This window comes from Chelonia mydas, chromosome 3 (genome assembly GCF_015237465.2).
Source record: "Chelonia mydas isolate rCheMyd1 chromosome 3, rCheMyd1.pri.v2, whole genome shotgun sequence".
NCBI lineage: Eukaryota > Metazoa > Chordata > Testudines > Cheloniidae > Chelonia > Chelonia mydas.
In genome coordinates, this window is record NC_057851.1 from 196,242,545 (window position 1) to 196,261,498 (window position 18,954).

At 38.2% G+C, this 18,954-nt stretch overlaps 1 protein-coding gene across 10 annotated transcripts in view; it reads right to left on the reverse strand.

Moving 5' to 3' along the window:
• Window positions 1-661: 661 nt before the first annotated feature.
• MCM8 (minichromosome maintenance 8 homologous recombination repair factor) overlaps window positions 662-18,954 on the reverse strand; it is a 29,864-nt gene continuing 11,571 nt past the window's right edge. For all 10 annotated transcript variants that reach the window (XM_043544068.1, XM_037896171.2, XM_027830928.3 and 7 more), the window contains 11 exons: window positions 16,466-16,617; window positions 14,968-15,166; window positions 13,997-14,027; window positions 13,496-13,636; window positions 10,382-10,523; window positions 9,340-9,535; window positions 8,845-9,064; window positions 6,451-6,660; window positions 4,496-4,572; window positions 3,729-3,918; window positions 662-2,011 (listed from right to left, as the gene is read on the reverse strand). In XM_043544068.1, the coding sequence (XP_043400003.1) occupies window positions 1,919-2,011; window positions 3,729-3,918; window positions 4,496-4,572; window positions 6,451-6,660; window positions 8,845-9,064; window positions 9,340-9,535; window positions 10,382-10,523; window positions 13,496-13,636; window positions 13,997-14,027; window positions 14,968-15,166; window positions 16,466-16,617 (1,651 nt within the window). In that variant the 3' untranslated portion in view covers window positions 662-1,918. The remainder of the gene's footprint in view (window positions 2,012-3,728; window positions 3,919-4,495; window positions 4,573-6,450; window positions 6,661-8,844; window positions 9,065-9,339; window positions 9,536-10,381; window positions 10,524-13,495; window positions 13,637-13,996; window positions 14,028-14,967; window positions 15,167-16,465; window positions 16,618-18,954) is intronic.

An 18,954-nucleotide genomic window follows, 5' to 3' on the forward strand; every position in this document is an offset into this window, starting at 1 on the left:
CCCATTTGATAAAATCCGTTTCTGAATTACAGTACGGACAATTTGCTCATAGGGTAAGCTACAGAAGAGTTACAGTACATTTGGGTTAGCTCTCTAAAAACAGAAACAAAACAAAAATCACAGTATGGAAAACTGGAGAAGAGAATTTTGCAGCTTTTTGAGCTGATTTGTTATACAGACCCAGAAAATATTTAAGGTATTTGGTAACTGAAGATTAAAGGTGTCTTCAGTCAAATCTTGAACTAGATAGTCAATGCAGTAGCCATGCTGCACAAGGATTCTTTAGTACTAGGGAACTGCCATACACAATAAATAGAAAATGAGAACAATCAGGATTTCTAGTTTTAGATTCAAGCAAATAAAATGTCATAAAAACACATTGGTATTTTGTTTTTTAAAATGAAGAGCTATAACTTAAATTACCCCCATTTGCCTTTTTGCTGTTAGGTCATGATCCTAAGAAGGGTTCTTAATGGACAGTCCTTACACCTACAAATAATTCCATTGATTTCCCATGGTACTAAAGGAACTGCTCAGCTGGATCCCTTTGCAGGATTGGGGCTTTAAGCTGTTTGCTAGTGAGGGGATCCTAAATCTTTCTTTCAAACTCTGGGATTTCATCTCAAGGCACAAAACTTCAGAGGCACAAGACTTCTTTAAACATAAGTTGAGGAAAGTTTATTGAATTTGTTTAAAAACCAATGCTTCCTCTTAAATAAGTAATAATCTGCCTCAAAACAAAAACGGAAAAGATCAGAAACAAAGTCTTAAAACAGAAAGCCTTCATATTCACACCTTTCTGATAAAATCATAATCATCTTCATAGTGACCTCAATATGTAACATTTCAGACATGTTCCCCATCTTGCATTTGTATTATGGGGAGAGGAATTACTTTAGGAAAAAACTGGATTAGCAGGCATCAAATGTTATATATACACATATTACCTCACTTTTGTGGGATGTCCTTGTTTAAGTCAGTTTAACATACATCAGGAATACTACAAATTAATGCACAAAATGTACATTATATTTATGACAAAATTGCTTTAAATTTCCATGCTGTTAAGTATTTAATGTCACTTAACTTGTTGATTGAATCCCAAATTTGTCTTTAATATAGATTTTAATGATGTATATTAAATGCATTCTATTTCACTTCTATATTTAATATGTACAACTAGAGTTTGATTTTTTCATACTAACATTTTAAATAAAATCTCAAGTACTGTATACAGCTCTTTAAAATAGTAACTGCAAAAGTGAAACTTTAAATAAACAAATTAATTTCTTTCAGTTAACTATACACTGCATGGAGCCTCAGCATGAAAACTACCAATTTCTTGAAAACATTTCAAAATAGTGCTAAAGCTATTTAATGGATTTAATTACACTATTAAAATCTGGGTTACTCTCAAATCTTTTCAATATTACCATTTCTGATTGAGAAAATACTTTCTGTAACATTTCTATTCATTTTTAAGTAACACCAGGCATCTTGAGTTATTTGAACTGAAAGTAAAATCTGATTGTCCTTTGATAGGATGAATGTAAATACACATTCTCCTCTTGCTATTATCTTTGATGATGGAGATCCTCATCTCAAATAACTCTTATTTGAACTACAGTATCTCCAAATGGCAGCATGAAATATCATCTTCTCTGATAACACTTCTGGAAGTAAATATGGTAGTGTCACTCATTCCTGAAAGTATTGCTTTTAAAAGGGCAGTTCTTCTGGGAGTGTCATGTCTCAGCTAATAGAAGCTTTGGACATCTGTAACATTTATTTAGGAATATCCATAGTAGACTGCAGGTTATATGGTAATGGACTCCTGGTGCAACATGTCCACCAGTTATTCCATTTCAAATATGATTACTGTGCCTCAAGAACATTTGCTTTCATTGTGGTGGTTTCTTCACATAGTTTGAAGCTGATAAACTCTTGGACCTTTTTTCAAAAGATAACCCTGGTCATTTAAAGAGCCAACAAAGCTTTCAAAATCAGATACCTGGAAGAAAAATAAAGAGTGAAATACATTTATTAAGTGTGAAAAATATTTTATTATGTCTGATGTAAAGCAAGGTATGTTGCAATTCTTTTAAACATTTTACAATTAAATTAAATTATAGAAAGGAAATTAGTGTGAAGGGTTTAACTTCCGCCACAAACCTTTGGATCACTTGAAGGCTAAGTAAAAGTTGACTGTATCTTTCCTTGCTTTATTTCACCTCACTAAAAAAAATGTACAGTTTATAAACAACATCGAAAATGCTCCTGGTTTTGCCATATGGAAAATTAGTGAAATATACCTAAATCAAAGTTTCATGACATTTCATCTGCTGGGGAATTTTCTGGAAGAAAAAAAGTGTTTCAAAAGGGGAGGAAAAAAAAACAAAAAAAAATATTAAAATCTTTTGCCAAATAAACCAAACACAAAAGCTCTTGGGAAAAATCCCGGCCCCTCTGAAATCAGTGACAAAACTTCCATTGACTTCTAGTGGGGTCAGGATTTCACCATAGGTCTTTATGCTATGAAAAGAGGTAGAATTTAAGGTGCGGCAAAACATTTTACACATACAGTAAAAACAGTAAATTGTAATTTTCTTTAGTTTCACAAAAAGGTAAAGAGAGGAGGGGTGACATGTTTGAGTTTTGAAAAGGATTTTGAGCCTTTCACCCCTAGGATACTGGTTTAGAGTGGAAATAGTCACCAAATGACAGATTGATGACCCATGTAAAAGGAGTTGGTAATCACAATTGGACAGGTTATCCACAACATTTAACCTGATAAGCAGCCTCAAGAGAGAGGGCTTGGAGATTGAAGCTACTATCTGATCCCTAGAGGAGGGCCCTCTGCTAGAAGGGGGCTGACGTATGTGAAGAATAATATCACTGCCCACATTATAACCGTTCTATGGATAGAGAAATTCAGTTTCCAGCACTTTTCACAAGCACTGAAATCTTTTTTGAAAAGATTTAAAAGGTCACTTTTCACTGGATGTTCCAGGTATTCCACCATGAAGTGAAATACAGAATTAGCTGGCAATTATTTTCACTTGAGAAAATCAAATGTGTATAAGGGGAGTTGAAGATCACAGGATATGTTGTACTTGCTGCCTTATGTGTTTTTGATATGCTTCTCATCTGATTAGCAGTACTTTCATATTAGGAAAGTTTGGAACAGGAATGAAAACATACAGACATCAGAAGGAAGACCAGAACAGAAACACAAGAACAGCATTTTCAATATGGCAGGCACAACTTTGGAGCATAAATTGGAGTGTTAGCATAAGGATTATTAATAAAGAATTATTTGCATTATCATAGTGCCCAGGGGTCCCAGACATGGACCCCATTGTGCTAGGCTCTATACAAACACAGACCAAAAAATAGTCCTGGAGCCAGCAGAAGCAAAACATTCTGAGACCAACTTGTCCTTGGCAAAAAAAGTCAGAGACAAACCTTAATAATAGCAGCAAAGTTAGTGCTTGTTGATGCAAGATGTTGTAGTTAGCAAGGCTAGTGACATTAGAAAGTTTACAATGGAAATGTCTCCACGACAGAGCTCAGAACATCAGCAGTATGTTTTGCTCATCCCTGTTTAATGGAGAGATATGGCACTTGTCTGCTGTTTCTGATTTTAAATTTCTTCATTTAATTTTTCAGCTGATAATTTTAATGATTCCTAAACTGTTTTTCAAAAGAATCTAGATTTCCCCACTTACTTTTATTTGTAGCTCCTTTGCAATCTGCCGAAGCTGTTGAAATGCAAAGAGATTGTTGTAGGTTCTTTCTGCAATATCGTTGAGGGCAGAAACAAATCTCTTTGCTTGTGACCTATTGCTCATCCCAGAACCATGCTGTGAACGCTCAAAGTCCAGTTTCCCAAACTCATCAGAGTAAGTTCCTAGCATGCTAAAAAAAACACAACCAAATGAGAATCAACAGGAGGTAAAGGCAGAAATGAATGGATTGGTTTGGCAGGGTCTTGCTATCGGTCTGAAATATAAAAATGTAAGAATGAGTCATTGAAGTCTCAGGCCTCCAAAGGGGCTCACAAATTGTAAAACTCCTCCCACTAAGAATAAAGCTAGCAGTTTAGAGGCCTTCACTAGGGGGTCTGTCGGTTCACGGCAAGAATTCAGCCTCTGAGAAAGTGGAAAGACGCTTAGAGGTGCATCTTTTCTAAAAGGTAAAAAGGACTGAATCTTCCCTACACTACGGTGTGACTGTATTCTTTGAGTTGTCTATAATCATAGTGGTCATGATCCAACATAATAAAATTAACATAAAAGACAGGGTTGTACATTACTACATCGCCACCCTATTCAGCGAAACCCAAAGATGGACAGTTTGGCTATAGAGTTTGTATATAAATATCAATGGTCGGAACCATACCATCTAAGCATTCTCTTGGTTGCATGAAAAGAAGAAAAATCATTTTTTTTAAATAAATACCAATATTTGTTCTGATATTAACACTGTACATCACCTGTATTTCATTATTTCAATTACATCCTTAGCATCTTCTTTGGTTGATTTTTCCCTTAATTCCAGCCTTGATCGTGCCTTAAACAAAAAACATATTTAACAATTAAGCTGAAGTTATGTGGTAGCCACCACATAAAAAAGGCTTAGTCTCCATCATTCAGTCACAATGGTTGTGTCAAGTTCTGAGGACATACTTGGGACCTGATCCTGCAGGACTCAAACATAGTCAGAAATTCCACTGAAGAATGTGGCTAATAATTGCAGGATAAAGCCCTATCAATAAGTAGCATCACTGCTACCTTCAAAACTATCTAAGTGGGTTGTGGTCTGGAAATTGTTGATTTGCTTTTTAATACTGCATTCTCTGGGCAACAACAAAAGCATGACTAATTCTATTAGAACACAGCATTAAAATACGTGGCAATAGCGATAAGGTATGGGAGGAGCAGCCACAGGTCCCACTCTATACGGTCAAGGAAGATTCTTCTGAAAAGCCAGGTGGATATCCCTGAATCCTGCTCCTCTCCCTGTTGGCAGATACAGCAGGGGGAGAAAAGGGAAATAGGATCTAGGGAAGGATGGGCAAGTTCCCAGCCTGGGATATTTTTCTGTCATGGAAAGGCTGGGGAAGCCCTCCACAATTCCTTATACAGCTCTTCGGGTTTTATACGCCTCTTGCAACCAGCCATTTAAAGAGTCATCAGGATTTAGTCTTACGAGTTTGACAGTTATTTAGTTTAATGTTATTTTGGTCCATAAGCAAGAACCAGAATACCCATCTAGCATCCCAATTTGCCTTTACTTTTACAATGGGCTTAGACATAGTTTGGGATGGAAAAGCTGCTTTAATTTACTCACCCTGCTGGAGCTGTGCAGTATTGAAAGACGGTATTAGGTAATGAGGCACAGACTAATGGATTTTAGGGACAAATAAGCTGAAATGTCTGTCCTCCACTTAGCCCCTTCAGAACGGCATAAAGGGTGTAAAAAATTAAGACACTTTGTCTGGGTGTACCTTATTGCCTCATTGGCCTTGCCTGACAACATACGTCTAAAACAAAGGCTCCCAACTTTTCAAATTATAAAATCTCACATTGAGCCTCTTGCCTCTGGTTTCCTCTAATGCACCCTGGAATCCAGATATTTCAAAAGAGAAGCTGGAATAATCAGCATAAGGACTGGGCACTCCTTGTGCTGTGAAGTGGTTACAAGGATCTACAGCAATTCTGATCAACACAAAACAGAGGGAATAGAAGCAGGCTGGGAGCCACAAGTCAATTGGTAGCAACTCCCTTGTGGAGTCTGAGCTCTCCCCCTTTTCTGAGGTTGGGAACTTAATATCAAAGGGCTTCTTTACACAGTCAATATGCAGCAAACTGGGATGTAAATTTACAGAGCATTAGCCAGCTGCACACTAACTGGCCTTGTGGATCTTTTCTCACTAAACACACATGGTCACATTAGCTGTCAGAAGTTCCTGGGTGTGTTAATAGCTATATTAAAAATAATAATACTTAGGGTGCTGTGGCGGTTCAATGACAAGACGGAACACAGCCTTTTGTAAGCAAGCGAGCTGGTTAGCTGAGGTGGGCTGCCCCCCTCTCAGCTTTTTACCTTTTTTTTTTTTATTATATTTTTTTTTTTTGCGCATTACATACTTTTATTGCAAAGAGACACAAAGGAATATATGACTTTGATTAATATTTTTATTTACCAGCCTTTATTTACTACAATTTTAGTTTTTAGGCCTTGAGCCCAGGCCAAGGAAGCTTTTCACGGTTACTGTTTTTTAATTGACTTTTTATGGTTTATATTTGGTTTTTGTTTTTGGATAGAGCAATGTGTGCATTGCTCCTACACAACAGTCAGGGTGTGCCCTGACTGTTTCCAGGTGGATGAACTAAACATGAACCCTTCAGGGTGCCATAAGCAAAAAAGATTACTCTGGAAGCGTACCTCTGTAAGCCGAATGAGCGACTCCAGTTGCCTTGTGGTGATAGGTGCGCTGTCCACCCCTTGGTTCTGTTTCCGGAGCTCAAGATAGAATTCCTGGAGGACCTGAGCAGCTTCTGGAGATAACTTGGGGTGGACATACTGCCGAGCATATCCCACATACTTCCTCAATAGCTGGTGTGGAATGGCATCAAAATTTTCTCCAGGCATGACCTAAGCCAATTATGAACACATCTCTCATGTTCATGGACTCTAAGTTACCACAGGATTACAGTATTCAGTGGGTTTTTTTATACCCTGGTCTTTCTTCTATGAACTCAATTCTCAGTTCTCAACTGGGTGTGCATAATAAATGATAGTTTGGTCACTTCCGGACAGAACAAACCTCTAGTCTGCGTCGAAGAAAAGTGACAGTGCCAAATGCAACTGGGCAATATCAAGAGTCCTCTTTCAAAAAGACTCTTCACAATGAATGAGAACGAACCTGAAAAGGTGACTATACTGAATCAAATCATCGGTGTGGTTTAAGATTAGAATCTGGCAGATATGATTTTTTTTTTTTTTCCCCCCCCATAAAAAGAGAGAAAGAACAAGCTCTATTTTTCTTGTTGTTGTATAAACCTAGTAAGACACGGTCCCTGAAGAGTTCTGATCCTGCAATTAATCCCACGCAGTGGACTTCTGTGCCCATATGAGACATGACCAGAAAGGTTAAGCATCCTGCAGAATAAATGACTCAAATTCAACCCTTAAAAACATGGGGAGATAATGTTTGTGTTTTTGTGTACTTACATATATATTGGTAGTGGTCAACAATGTAATCAAACAGTCCCTGTCTATGCTGTATTCTGTTAATTCAGAGATCAAAAGAACATCTTAACATTTAAATGAACTGTAAACATAGACTATCGCTGTATTCATCTCTCTTTGAAGTGTATAGCAGATCATCTGCAAATGGTGGAAAGACAGGCAATTGCCTTGTGTTAATCTGTGTGGATAATTACCAGCTATGATTAGGAAATGGATCCACTTCAAAGTTCACATGAGTGCCTGTTGTTCAAATAAGGACTCCAACCTGTCAAAGAAGGTCTGGAATTGTATATACAAGACCTTTTGGGTCCCAATCCTTTTAATCTCAGATCTGCTTGAGGTTTCATGCAGGAGAAGGCTAAGCCATAAAGATTGAGATCCCAGTCCGAAGCTGGAACATCCTGAATAAGATATTGGACATTGGACTATAACCTATGGACTAAATTCTAAAAGAACTCTTTTTGCAACTTCAAAGCTCACCATCTCTGCTATGAATCTGAACCTCAAGAATTGAACTCATGTCTGTATGTATATTGACCTTTTAACCATACTCTCTCTCTCTTTTCTTCCTTAATAGATTTTAGTTTAGTTAATAAGAATTGGCTGTATGCGTGTATTTGGATAAGATCTGGAATATTCATTAACCTAAGAGGTAATGTGTCCTATTCTTTGGGATTGGTAGAATTTTTTTATATGATGAATAAGATTTTCATTAATCCTCATCATATCTGACTTGGGTGTCTAGGTGGAAGCCTGAGGCTGCGTTACTTTAAGGGAACTATGTTGTTGACTTCTGAGTAACCAGTGAGGTAATAAAGAAGCTGTTTTGTGCTGGCTTGGTAAATCTAAGTATTGGAATATACACCAGCTTTGGGGTCTGCCCCATTCTTTGCAGCTCACCCTAATTGAATGAGCTCCCCTGGGGATCCGGTCACAGAGCCCCACAGACATCAACAGGTACCCACCCACACAGTGTTCACTGCAGGATCAGGGCTAAAGACAGACACACCAGGGAAGAACCAAACAAGGAGGCAGGTGGGACAAGTGAGAACAGGGTAAACAAAATTATATGGCTATTTGGAAGTTAATCACTTACACTTGTTTTCATTTAGGAGAGAAACCAGGGGTGAAATGGGGGAGGAGAATGTAGGACAAGACAGGGAGTAGACAGGTGGAGAAGGAGAAGAGAAAAACAGAGGGAGTGGAAACTGGAAGGAGAAACCAGAGGAGGAAGGTGAGGAAATCCACAAAGTAGCATTGGTAGATGTAGGAAGGAACCACCATTCCCGAGAGCAAAAAAAAAATGTAAAACTTAAAAAACTGAGCAAAATCTGAGCCTCACCAGGGTGGGACGGTGTAAAGGTGGTTCCGTGGGACTAGGCTTGCCCCAGTTTCCCACCATCCACCCTGCAAGAGCTGCTACTACAGGCAATTGGCAGGACCTGTGGAGCATAGGGAATTTCTATAGACATCCCATGGCTCTTTAAGGCTGGAGTTGGTTCCCCAAATGGAAAGTGGAAGGGGAAACTGCTGAGATCCAACACCAGGGGGAGATGAGCAAAAGAAAATGGAAGGAGAAAATTCTACCTTTAATTTTTCTGATAATGGTTTAGCTGAGACTGCTTCAAGGATGGAGGTGTTTGAATCCTGTGTGTTGGTGCGAGTCACTACCGCGCTGCTGTGTACTGCCTGTTTTCCAGCTCGCATTGCCATCACGTGCTCAGAAAGCAAATGGTCATGATCTTCATTCGGAGTGTCCAGCAGGATAAATACCAAGTCAAACCTGGACAATAAGGCACTCCCCATTCTAGACAAAAATAATACATTGCTTATAAAAACAGACACAATGGAACTCTAGAGCAACTTTACCTATTATCCTGCTTCACAAGTACGACTCAAGAAATAAATCTGTGTTGACAGCTGAAATTAAAGCAATATTATAATGAAATCTACCATCATCTTCCAGGAAACTAAAGTGCCATTATTCACAAACTGACTTGACAGAAAAAAAAAAAAAAAACAAAAAAAAACACACAACTTCCTCTGGCAAGCTACATAATTAACATTTCAAAAAGTGCTTACTTTAAATTCTCAGAGACCGTTTTGGCTTTGTTATAATGTCCCCCAACTGGATTTGCTGCAGCAATGATAGATGTCCTAGCTGGCAAGCTGCAAACAATGCCAGCCTTAGCAAGGCTGATACTTTGCTGTTCCATGGCTTCCAGCAAAGCTTGGTGTTGGCTTCCCATCTTATCAAATTCATCTATTCCACAAATACCTGGAAACATAATTAACATAGAATAAAAGGTATCAGAAAACACACAGGTCAATGTCCAAATATATGCCACTGATCCAATACTGCACCTTGAGCCTAATCCAAAGTCCACTCATTGCAATGTTCCCCTCAGCACGGCTTGCCTCCTTTCCATGCTGCCCCTGGGACTCTACTGGTGGATTTGTAAGTTTGGAGGGGCAAGTATTAGAGGCAGGGATCAAACTGGTCTGGCTCACGACAGCTGTCTGGGCAATGCACTATTTTCTGATGACTCCCAACTTGCACTCCAGAATCTAAGCTTTCATTTAAAAAAGTTGGAGCCAAGATTCTTTATTAAAAAAAAGGGGGGGGGTGCCTAACTAAGGAGCCTATCTTTCAAAAGTGCTAAGCACCCAGCAGTTCCCATTTAAGTCAACTGACATGCAGAAATTTTGAAAATCTGGCCACTTAAGCACCTAAATAAAGGACTTTCTGCAAATTTTAGAAGCCTAATTTTACGCACCCAATCCTCACCAAGGGGGACCAAGTCCACAAAGACCAGTGGAGTCTATCAGGGTTTCCAAGACCCACTAAGAGGAAGCCAAGCTGGAGGAGACCAGCAGAGAATAAGGAATCACATTTTGAACATTTGCGCAAATTTCTTAAGATCCTATGCTTAAAAATAAAGTTATTTAAAAAAAAGAAAGTTAGCCTCAGATCTGTAGTTAGTAGTAGCATCATCATATGTTAATCCTAGACTCAATACCCCAGTGCTAAGATTTCAAATATTATTTGGTTTGAGGGAAATCTGAGCGAAATGTTTTAACTAAACCTTTGTCCATTCAATTTAGTTGCAGTTTAGTGTGTTACCTTGATCTCCAAGCACCAGAGCACCAGCTTCCAAAGCAAAATCCCCAGAGATACTATCTCTAGACAGAGTCACAGTCAAGCCAGAGGTGGTGGTGGTGTTGCCACAAACATACACACCGCGAGGGGCAATATTGCAAACTGCCTGTGGAAAACAATCACACTTTTTAAAAAAGTTACAGAACCATATTATGTGGAGTTGTAACTTACTCATACTAGACAAATACCACAAATGGGAAAAAATTTATGTGTTTGACCTTTTTTACTATTTTCAATTTAACATGAGTCAATAGTATAATAGTTATTAACTGAGTATCCCTAGAGATACACATCTAGAACTGCAGAAGGTAGGAAGCATTTTTGAGGTCAAAGTACTATCTGCTAGGTTATCGTAAACCTTGAGACAATGCGACATGACATGGATTTGGATGAACTAGATTAAGGTGCTGTAAGGGTTAATTAGATCACCTATATTAGAAAGAATTTTATATTGATATTATTTTTCAAAAACAAAGCAGTGCCGACTTAAGCAGATATTAAAAAAAACCCACCCAAATACAGCATTCATCACTGACATGCAGCCACATCACATAGCAATTGCCAGACTGGAGGTCCGTCTGGCCTAGTACCCAGTCTCTAATTGTAGCCAGCACCAGATGCTTTGGAGGAAGGTGTAAGGAGTGCTCCCACATCCCACTCTTACTTCTGGGATTATCTGTCCCCCAAACAAGGTCTCCTCATGGTCTCTAATAGTTAAGATACTGTCTTAACCTTGAAGCATTAGGTCTCTACAGAAGTTTGAGAAAAGTGAAAAAAAATACAGCATAGTTTCCTTTTTCATGTGGGAAGGCAGACAAAGCAATGGCTCCAGTTAAATTTGGCTAGTGCACTCCAGTTCACATCACTGCTCTTTTCCAAAGAATCTTTAGTGCCAAGTGACCAGCAGCTGTTTTATTTAAAAAAAAAAAAAAAAAAAAAAAAAAAAAAAGCACAAAGCTACAAAATGTTCCTGAAGATTATGCCAGAACAATATTTGTTCAGCACTGACTCCAAGGGAAAAGTGTTGACTATTGGACCATCAGCACCAGCTCCTACTGAGCTTTGGTTTTAACTAGAAGCTTTCCCACAAAAATTCTGATCTGGACAAACCTTGCAGTGTGATCTTGTCATATCTCAGAATGGCTGCAGGCCAACTTTTTGTGAATGACCTCAAAGTATTTAGTAAAGAAAGAGAAAACAAAATCTTTCATTGTGTGCAAATGGACTGCTTCTTAGGGTGAAACAGGAACAAGTAGTTTAAATATTTATTTAAAAGCCATTTATGCAAACTTGGCTTAGGTATTCTAAACCATCATCACAGCTGTGCCAATAGTAAAAATTAATCATGCAATTGTAAAAATTAATCGCGCAATTAAAAATGTAATTGTGCAATTAAATTGCAATTCATTTTTTTTAGTTAATCATGTGAGTTAACTGCAATTAATTGACAGCCCTACTTTTTAAAACATAAAACTTTGTGCCAGCTAATGAAATATTTAAAGATTACTGTAGAGCTCACTCAGCTCTACTTAGTCTGAAAAGGAGCACATAAGAATCATACTGATCAGAATGTGATTTGCAAATACTGTTAATAGAATAAGGTACATGTGACAAGATACTGCTCTCAACAGAAGATGCTTTTAGGGAGAAGGACACTGGGAGAGGGGAGCAAAGAAACCTGTATTCCGTTATACTTACCTCTCCTTTAGTTCCTTCTTTGAATTCTACCTCTATCACTCACATGTTCTAATTTTAAAGATTCACACATTATCTACCTGTTTTCTGGATTTCTCGGTCAACACAATGTTTTCCTTTTATTCTGCTTTTCTATCATGATTCTTCTCTCTCATGAGAGATTTATGCCAGATAGTAACTGAGGTCACACACTTTAGAAAGTAAATTAAGTCCCACAGAAAATGACTTTTTCCTGGCAATAGTACTTAAAATTACTGCTTTTCCATCTTAACGCAATTTCCTGCCAGTGACATGTTATGAAAAACATGAAATGATATCAATAATGCACGTTTTAAAAATCTGCAAAAGCACCTTAGAAATATGAGAATTCTAAATGAATGTAGCAATAATCAGACTAACTCCTCTTAGATAACCACTGAAGCAATGTCATTAGGACCTGTGTGTCACTCAAAAATACTGTCAGTAGATTTACCAAAAGGTCTCAGATATAGCCCATGACCTTGCTATCACAATAGGTTGGGCGTTCTGAATATGACCATTCCTCAAAAAAGTAACTCCAACAATAATGATACTTTGTGATTCTATGGGACCTTCTGTCCAAATATCTCAAAGCCCTTTTTACCATGGGTGTACTCAAACTCAATAAAATAATTGTTGCAAACTACGTATTTTATTCCCCATTTGCAGATGTGGAAACTGAGACAAAGAGATTAAGAGGGAGATTTTCAATTAATATTGGAGGTCACCGAGAGCTAGATGCCTAACTGTTGTTTGTGCCATTGAAAACCTCCCAAGTGATTCTCCCAAGGTCACACAGGGCATCAAAGGCAGAACCAAGAATAAAATCCAGGCTTCCCAACTCTCAGTTCTGTGTCTCAGCCACAGAACCATCCTTGCCCTCATTCATTATATAAAAGCATACCATAGAAGTGACAGATATTCAATTTGCATGAGTTACACTGGCTGCTGTACTCAAGTCACCACTTATGCACTTATCGATGTCATTGTGACAAATGAAAATAAAATCAGACCCCTTCCAAGATAAATATAAAATACATATCACAGAACAGAAAGGTTGTGCAATTATGTGGAGAACTACTGATGTTGAACAACAGTGAATGTCTAAATGAGAGTATGACAAAAGCAGAAAACTGTGAGTGTTCGTTTTAGTCAGAATTCACAACAACTAGGGACAAAAATGTGGGGTTTAGTAAATTATATACTTTAAAAGGGAGACTTTCTAAATTATATACAAAGGGACAGTCTCTCACTGAACGAATGGTTGTGTGTAAGCAAAAGACTAAACAGAAAGGTTTAGAGTTAAAGAGAAAAATGCATTCTCTCTCCATTAGCTAAGTTTAATAGTAGTAAATGAACCCATACTTGCAACATTTGACTCTTTCCTAATCCAGGATCTCCAACCACCAGAAGATGAGGGTCTCCTCGCACTGGAATTCTGTTTTTGTCATCCACATATTTTTGGCATCCTCCAAACAATGCCAGTGCCAAACCTGCCTTTACAATCTATAATGGTACATACAAATGCTAGTCAGCATTAGACAACAGCTACCATTACTAACAATTGCTTCATAGTAAATTAAGACACAGAAAGAAAACATTGTGTCCTGTAGAAAAAAAAAAAAAAAGTTATAAGGGACTGAACTCCCACCATTACCCAATGCACTACCTATTTCTCATTTGGGGGTTTCTATCGGTGTTTTGACACAGGAAAAAGAAAAAACAGTTTATGCAAAAATAAACTTTTAAAAAAGAAATTCATTTTTTCCACCTCGCCAACCTTTAAAAGGTCTTGGAAGTTTACTGAGGCAAATTTGTAATGGAAGTTTGAATTTAGAATGAAAGCAAAGTTCTAAAATTACTTACCTCATGGCCATAGATAGTAGGACAAAGTGAGCTGAAAAACCCAAGACATCTGACATTAGTATGTGATTAATAGAAATCTCTTATTACCATTAAATGACCATTTGTCCCATCTCAGTTACAAAACTAGTTTCTCTACTGCAACAAGTTCCACAGAAATTCACTTTCTTGTCTAATTCCCAGCAAAACCAGGGTTGTTGGGTTTTTTTTTTAAATGCTCTATCAAAGTTCTTGAAATTTTTGGACACTCAAGCATGCTTGTCATCATAGAGAGCAGTACTCCACTTAAATCTGTACACACACAAATGAGAACCTGTTACACCGTGGTTGCTGAACCCACTCATATCTGGAACAGAACTACTTTTAATCATCATAAGTCTATTGCTCAACTGTGCTGGAGTATGAACGAGGTCTTGTATTCCACAGGTTTAGCTGCAGCATCCTGGAATCCTCCAGTGGTACTGCATGGTCCGTTTCATGCCCGCAGCTTGGCTCTCCTATCCCCTCCCCCAGTGCTGCAGAGGCCACAGGCAGAGCATAGAAAAGAACCATGCAAGATGTGCAAGCTGCCGAGGCAATGGTCTCAGACATCTAAAAATAAAGAGTGTAGCAACTGAAAAACAGGGGAAAGAAGAAAGGCAGAAGGAAAGAGATACCACAGGAGCGAACATGTATGCACGTATTTTAAGAACAGTGTTCTTTTGAAGTACAGTATTTATATTCCAGGGCAAATGAAAGTTCAACAACTACAAATATATTTGATTGACTTCACCTCCCACCCTTGGACTAAAAGAGGGACATAGGCACAAGTACACAAGGGTGTACTTCATTTAAGTTACTTGTCCCAGACTGACTGCTTCGGAGGGATCAAGATGTAGGATAGCAAATAATAAACCACACACTTGAAAGTGCTAGAAGGGAAAAGCTGTGGTGCTTTTATATCTAAATTGCTAAAGGTGTGAGACACAACATACTTGACAATTAGCTTGAAAAGATTTTCCTCAGCTTGAATCTCTTGAACAGCATAAAGATCTTTAAGTGAAAACTCCATGCATACTCGGTGATTAGTCCCATCTTCAGAATTCATTACTTTTTGTCCTTTACCGTTGCTGACAGAGTTTGCCTCAATGTACAACAGGAACATACATTTGTCATTTTTGTTTCTAGATGCTCCTGTTAGATTACAAAGACGGTCAAAAATAGGAAGCCATGTTTTTATCTGAGTATTGGGGTTATGCACAGGTAGTGATTAAAATAATTCAGAAATATTAAAATCCATGTGCTAATTAAAACTTGGGACATATTAGTAATGATAACATATAGCAAATTAAAATGTCTAACCCATGATCACAGTTCCTGAATACTGGAAAATATATCCCTTGAATAATTTAGTGGAAACTATTTTGAACAACTGCTTCCTCAAAGCCTGATAAAAAGCCAGGAAAAGCTTCTGGTGACACATTGAGATTCAGAGCTTTATAAAAGGGAAAAGAATGCTGTTTAATTTACTAAAAGTTCAGCACATACTCAAGTGATTTGCTGGATCAGGGCCTGAATGAAATGCAAGACCAATTTTATTCTATTTGAAATTTTAACCTTGGAAACAGAGAGAGCATTGTGCCTCTCTGAACATTTTAAGTGTCTTTAGCCTGATCTACTATAAAATTAAACAAATACACTATTTTATTCTTAAAACAATTTTTTAAAATAAAAATCTTGTAGCAGAAAAGATAGAAAAAATGTTAGGGATACAGATAGCATTTAATTTTTAACAGAAAATTACTGATCTGTTATAAAGCACCATGGTTCACCAACTGATTATGACAACTCTTTGTAACATTCTCAATTAAGAGCATTTGTAAGGTTTCTTCAAGCAGAGAGAAGCAAGCCATGAAAGAATGTGCAGCCATAAAAGGTCCCTTAATATTTTTTATTTATTTAAATAACCTTGATAACCACCTCCTTCAAATGAAAGATAAAAAGTGTCACGTGGCTAACCTCAATAAGACTATTCTAGAAACAAATCTGGAAAACGGAATCCATCTGAACACCTTGTTTCCTTTACTCAGGTCAGAAGATCTTTCTATCCAACTGACTTTCTAGAACATGAGAAGCCTGTACTGATAGTTGAGACACAGTTCCTCATCCTTAACAGAGCATGAGTGCTGCTACAAGACATACCCACTGCCAACTGCACAAGAGTCAGTTAAGGTCAGGGGATGTTAAGGTGTACACTGCTCCCCTCCCAGTTGCGTATTTTGTCCTCTCTCTTTTTCACTATAGAGCCTTATCTGTTCAACAGCTTTCCCCTATACATTTTACTTATTTCTAATAAAAAAAATGCAACAAGTAAGTGATACTTTAGGCTTTGAGAGAAAAATCAATAACTAGAGAACAAAGAGTAAGCTTTTGTTTAGCATTGTGCAAGATTCAGAAGGCGATAAGAAAAAATTCAAACCAGATGTACTGTACCTTCTTCGGTGTTTGACACCTTAACAATTCCTGTGATCGTGACCATATCTCCTGGGACACAGCTGTCTACAAGATCCTGAATCAGCTCACATTCTATTGTGCGAGGAATTCGACCTGCTTCTCGCTGATCATCTGACATGAGTTCCTGAACCCTAAAATACAAACAGCATATCAAAGACCAGTCTGCAGTATTTCTGTTTAAGTTCTTATATAAAAGTCCTCACATTTATGCTTCAAAGCAATCATTTTTGATTTGGTGAGAAGGGAGAAGACAGACTGATAACATTGGAAATAGTGCAGTTAAAAGAAAATCAGGAAATTCCAAAAGTTTTAAGTGTTTCCAGGACCAGAGACTTAATAAGCACTTCAATTTTTCTTCTGCAAATACTTCAAAGCATATTTCCAAAGAACCCTAACTTTATGAACTCTAGATTAAAACTGTCAATTCTACAACTCAGTGGAGGTCCAATTACATGTAAATTCAAACTGTAAAAACGTTGTCAGTTTTCAGTAATCTGCATGAGGTGAGCAGGGAAATGCTGATGACACTAATATTGTGTTTTATTTTCATCCTCTAACTTAAAAAAGAGTTTACAGCAATTGGGTCAAGTGTTCAAAAAAAGTCCATATTAGAGTGACGACAAAGCAAACATCATCCTAAAGGGAGAATTTTGGAGGTGATTATCAGAGAGAGAAATCAGGGTTATAATTTTATGAATTTTGCCAGTTTTACGGTAGTAGTCAAGTATAATCTTGGGTTACAAAACAGCCATGTTGGTTTTCCTACCATCACAGCTTTATGTGGACAATCCCTGATGTTTTTCCTGATTGCAGCCTCCACATGCTACCAAAATACAAATAATAAATGATAATTTGCACTGTAGGCTACTGTAGCTCTTCTATACTTTCCAACATAGAAATGAGTGTTACTCTGAAAACTGAAGCAAGTGTAACAGCCGTGTTAGTCTGTATTCGCAAAAAGAAAAGGAGTACTCGTGGCACCTTAGAGACTAACCAATTTATTTGAGCATAAGCGAAGTGAGCTATAGCTCACTTCATCGGATGCATACTGTGGATCTTCATCGGATGCATATTGTAGAAAATACAGAAGATCCACAGTATGCATCCGATGAAGTGAGATGTAGCTCACGAAAGCTTATGCTCAAATAAATTGGTTAGTCTCTAAGGTGCCACAAGTACTCCTTTTCTACTTGCTTCAGTGAATTTTCTTTCCCTTCTAAATATGTTTACATTTATTTATAAATATATATCCATCCTTTAAATATTCTTTTCCCCCAGTCTTTATCTATCATGTGGAATATTCATTTTATAACCTTCAAAATTAAATACACATCCTTCTAAATGCAGGAGCCAGCTCCCCCTAATTTCAGCTTTTGGGGGGAGAACAGAGGGGAGAAAAGCAATTTTTATACGTCATTGCTCCTCCATCCCCCAATCCATAAGTCTTAATTATGACTTGCTCCCAACCCCTTACTCCTTCAGGAGGGCAACAGTAAAGTCACAGAATGGCTGGGTAAACCACGAGGGCATGTAACACCCCCTAAGCCTCACAGTAGTTGCTATCACCCTCTGCAGATGCACCAGCACAGTTGCACTTCTCCTGAGAGGTGGGAAGGTCCCAGAGCTCAGGCTCCAACCCAAGCCCAGAAGTCTACACAGCAATGAAACAGTGCCCCAGCCCAACCCCACGAGCCAGAGTCAAATAGCATAGGCCAGCTGCAAGTTTTTATTTGCTGTGGAGACATACCTTTCGAGTCTGCTTTCAGGCTCAGCAACTGCATAGGAGATAGCCCCCTTTCACAAGTAGGTTTGGAGCACACTAGCTTGTGAAAAAGTACTGCATCCCAGAACACAGGTGCTACATACTAGTAGGAAATGCACCTAACAGTCCCAGCAGTATGGCTGAGGCTGGAAGCCAGAGCAGGCAGGCAAAAAGTGGCTCCCTAGAGCAAAGGCTGCAGAGGAGCTGCATGTGAGGCTTTTTCTTGCTTGGGACGGGGAAGGGACCAGCTCCTGGAAAAAGTGGAGCAAACTTCCTGTGCCCTGAAAAAGAGCCCACAAAGATTACCAGCTGAGACAAGCAAAAGGGTCATTTTGGAACCAAATTTGGAATCTTTTGAAGCATTTCCTATACTCTGTATTTCAGGTAAAGCAGGAGATCTGGGAACCACCTCTGGCTACTATTAGGAGGCAGTCTGTACTGTCAGCTGTGTTGTGTTCCTGAAGGAGAGACATAGCCCCTTGCCTGGTGATTCACAGGTCTGATCCTATCTTTTCAACTTCACAGCAGAGGTAAAGCATAAGAATAGAGAGCCTGAACAAGGAAGAATTTATTTTAGTCACTGAAGTGAACAGGTAGGACTGATTATACATAGGGAGCAGATCTGTTGCTCAGCAACAAGGTGACATTTTCACAGTCTATTTTTATAGTAGTAAAATAATCAAATTTTTTGTTTTATTTCATAGGT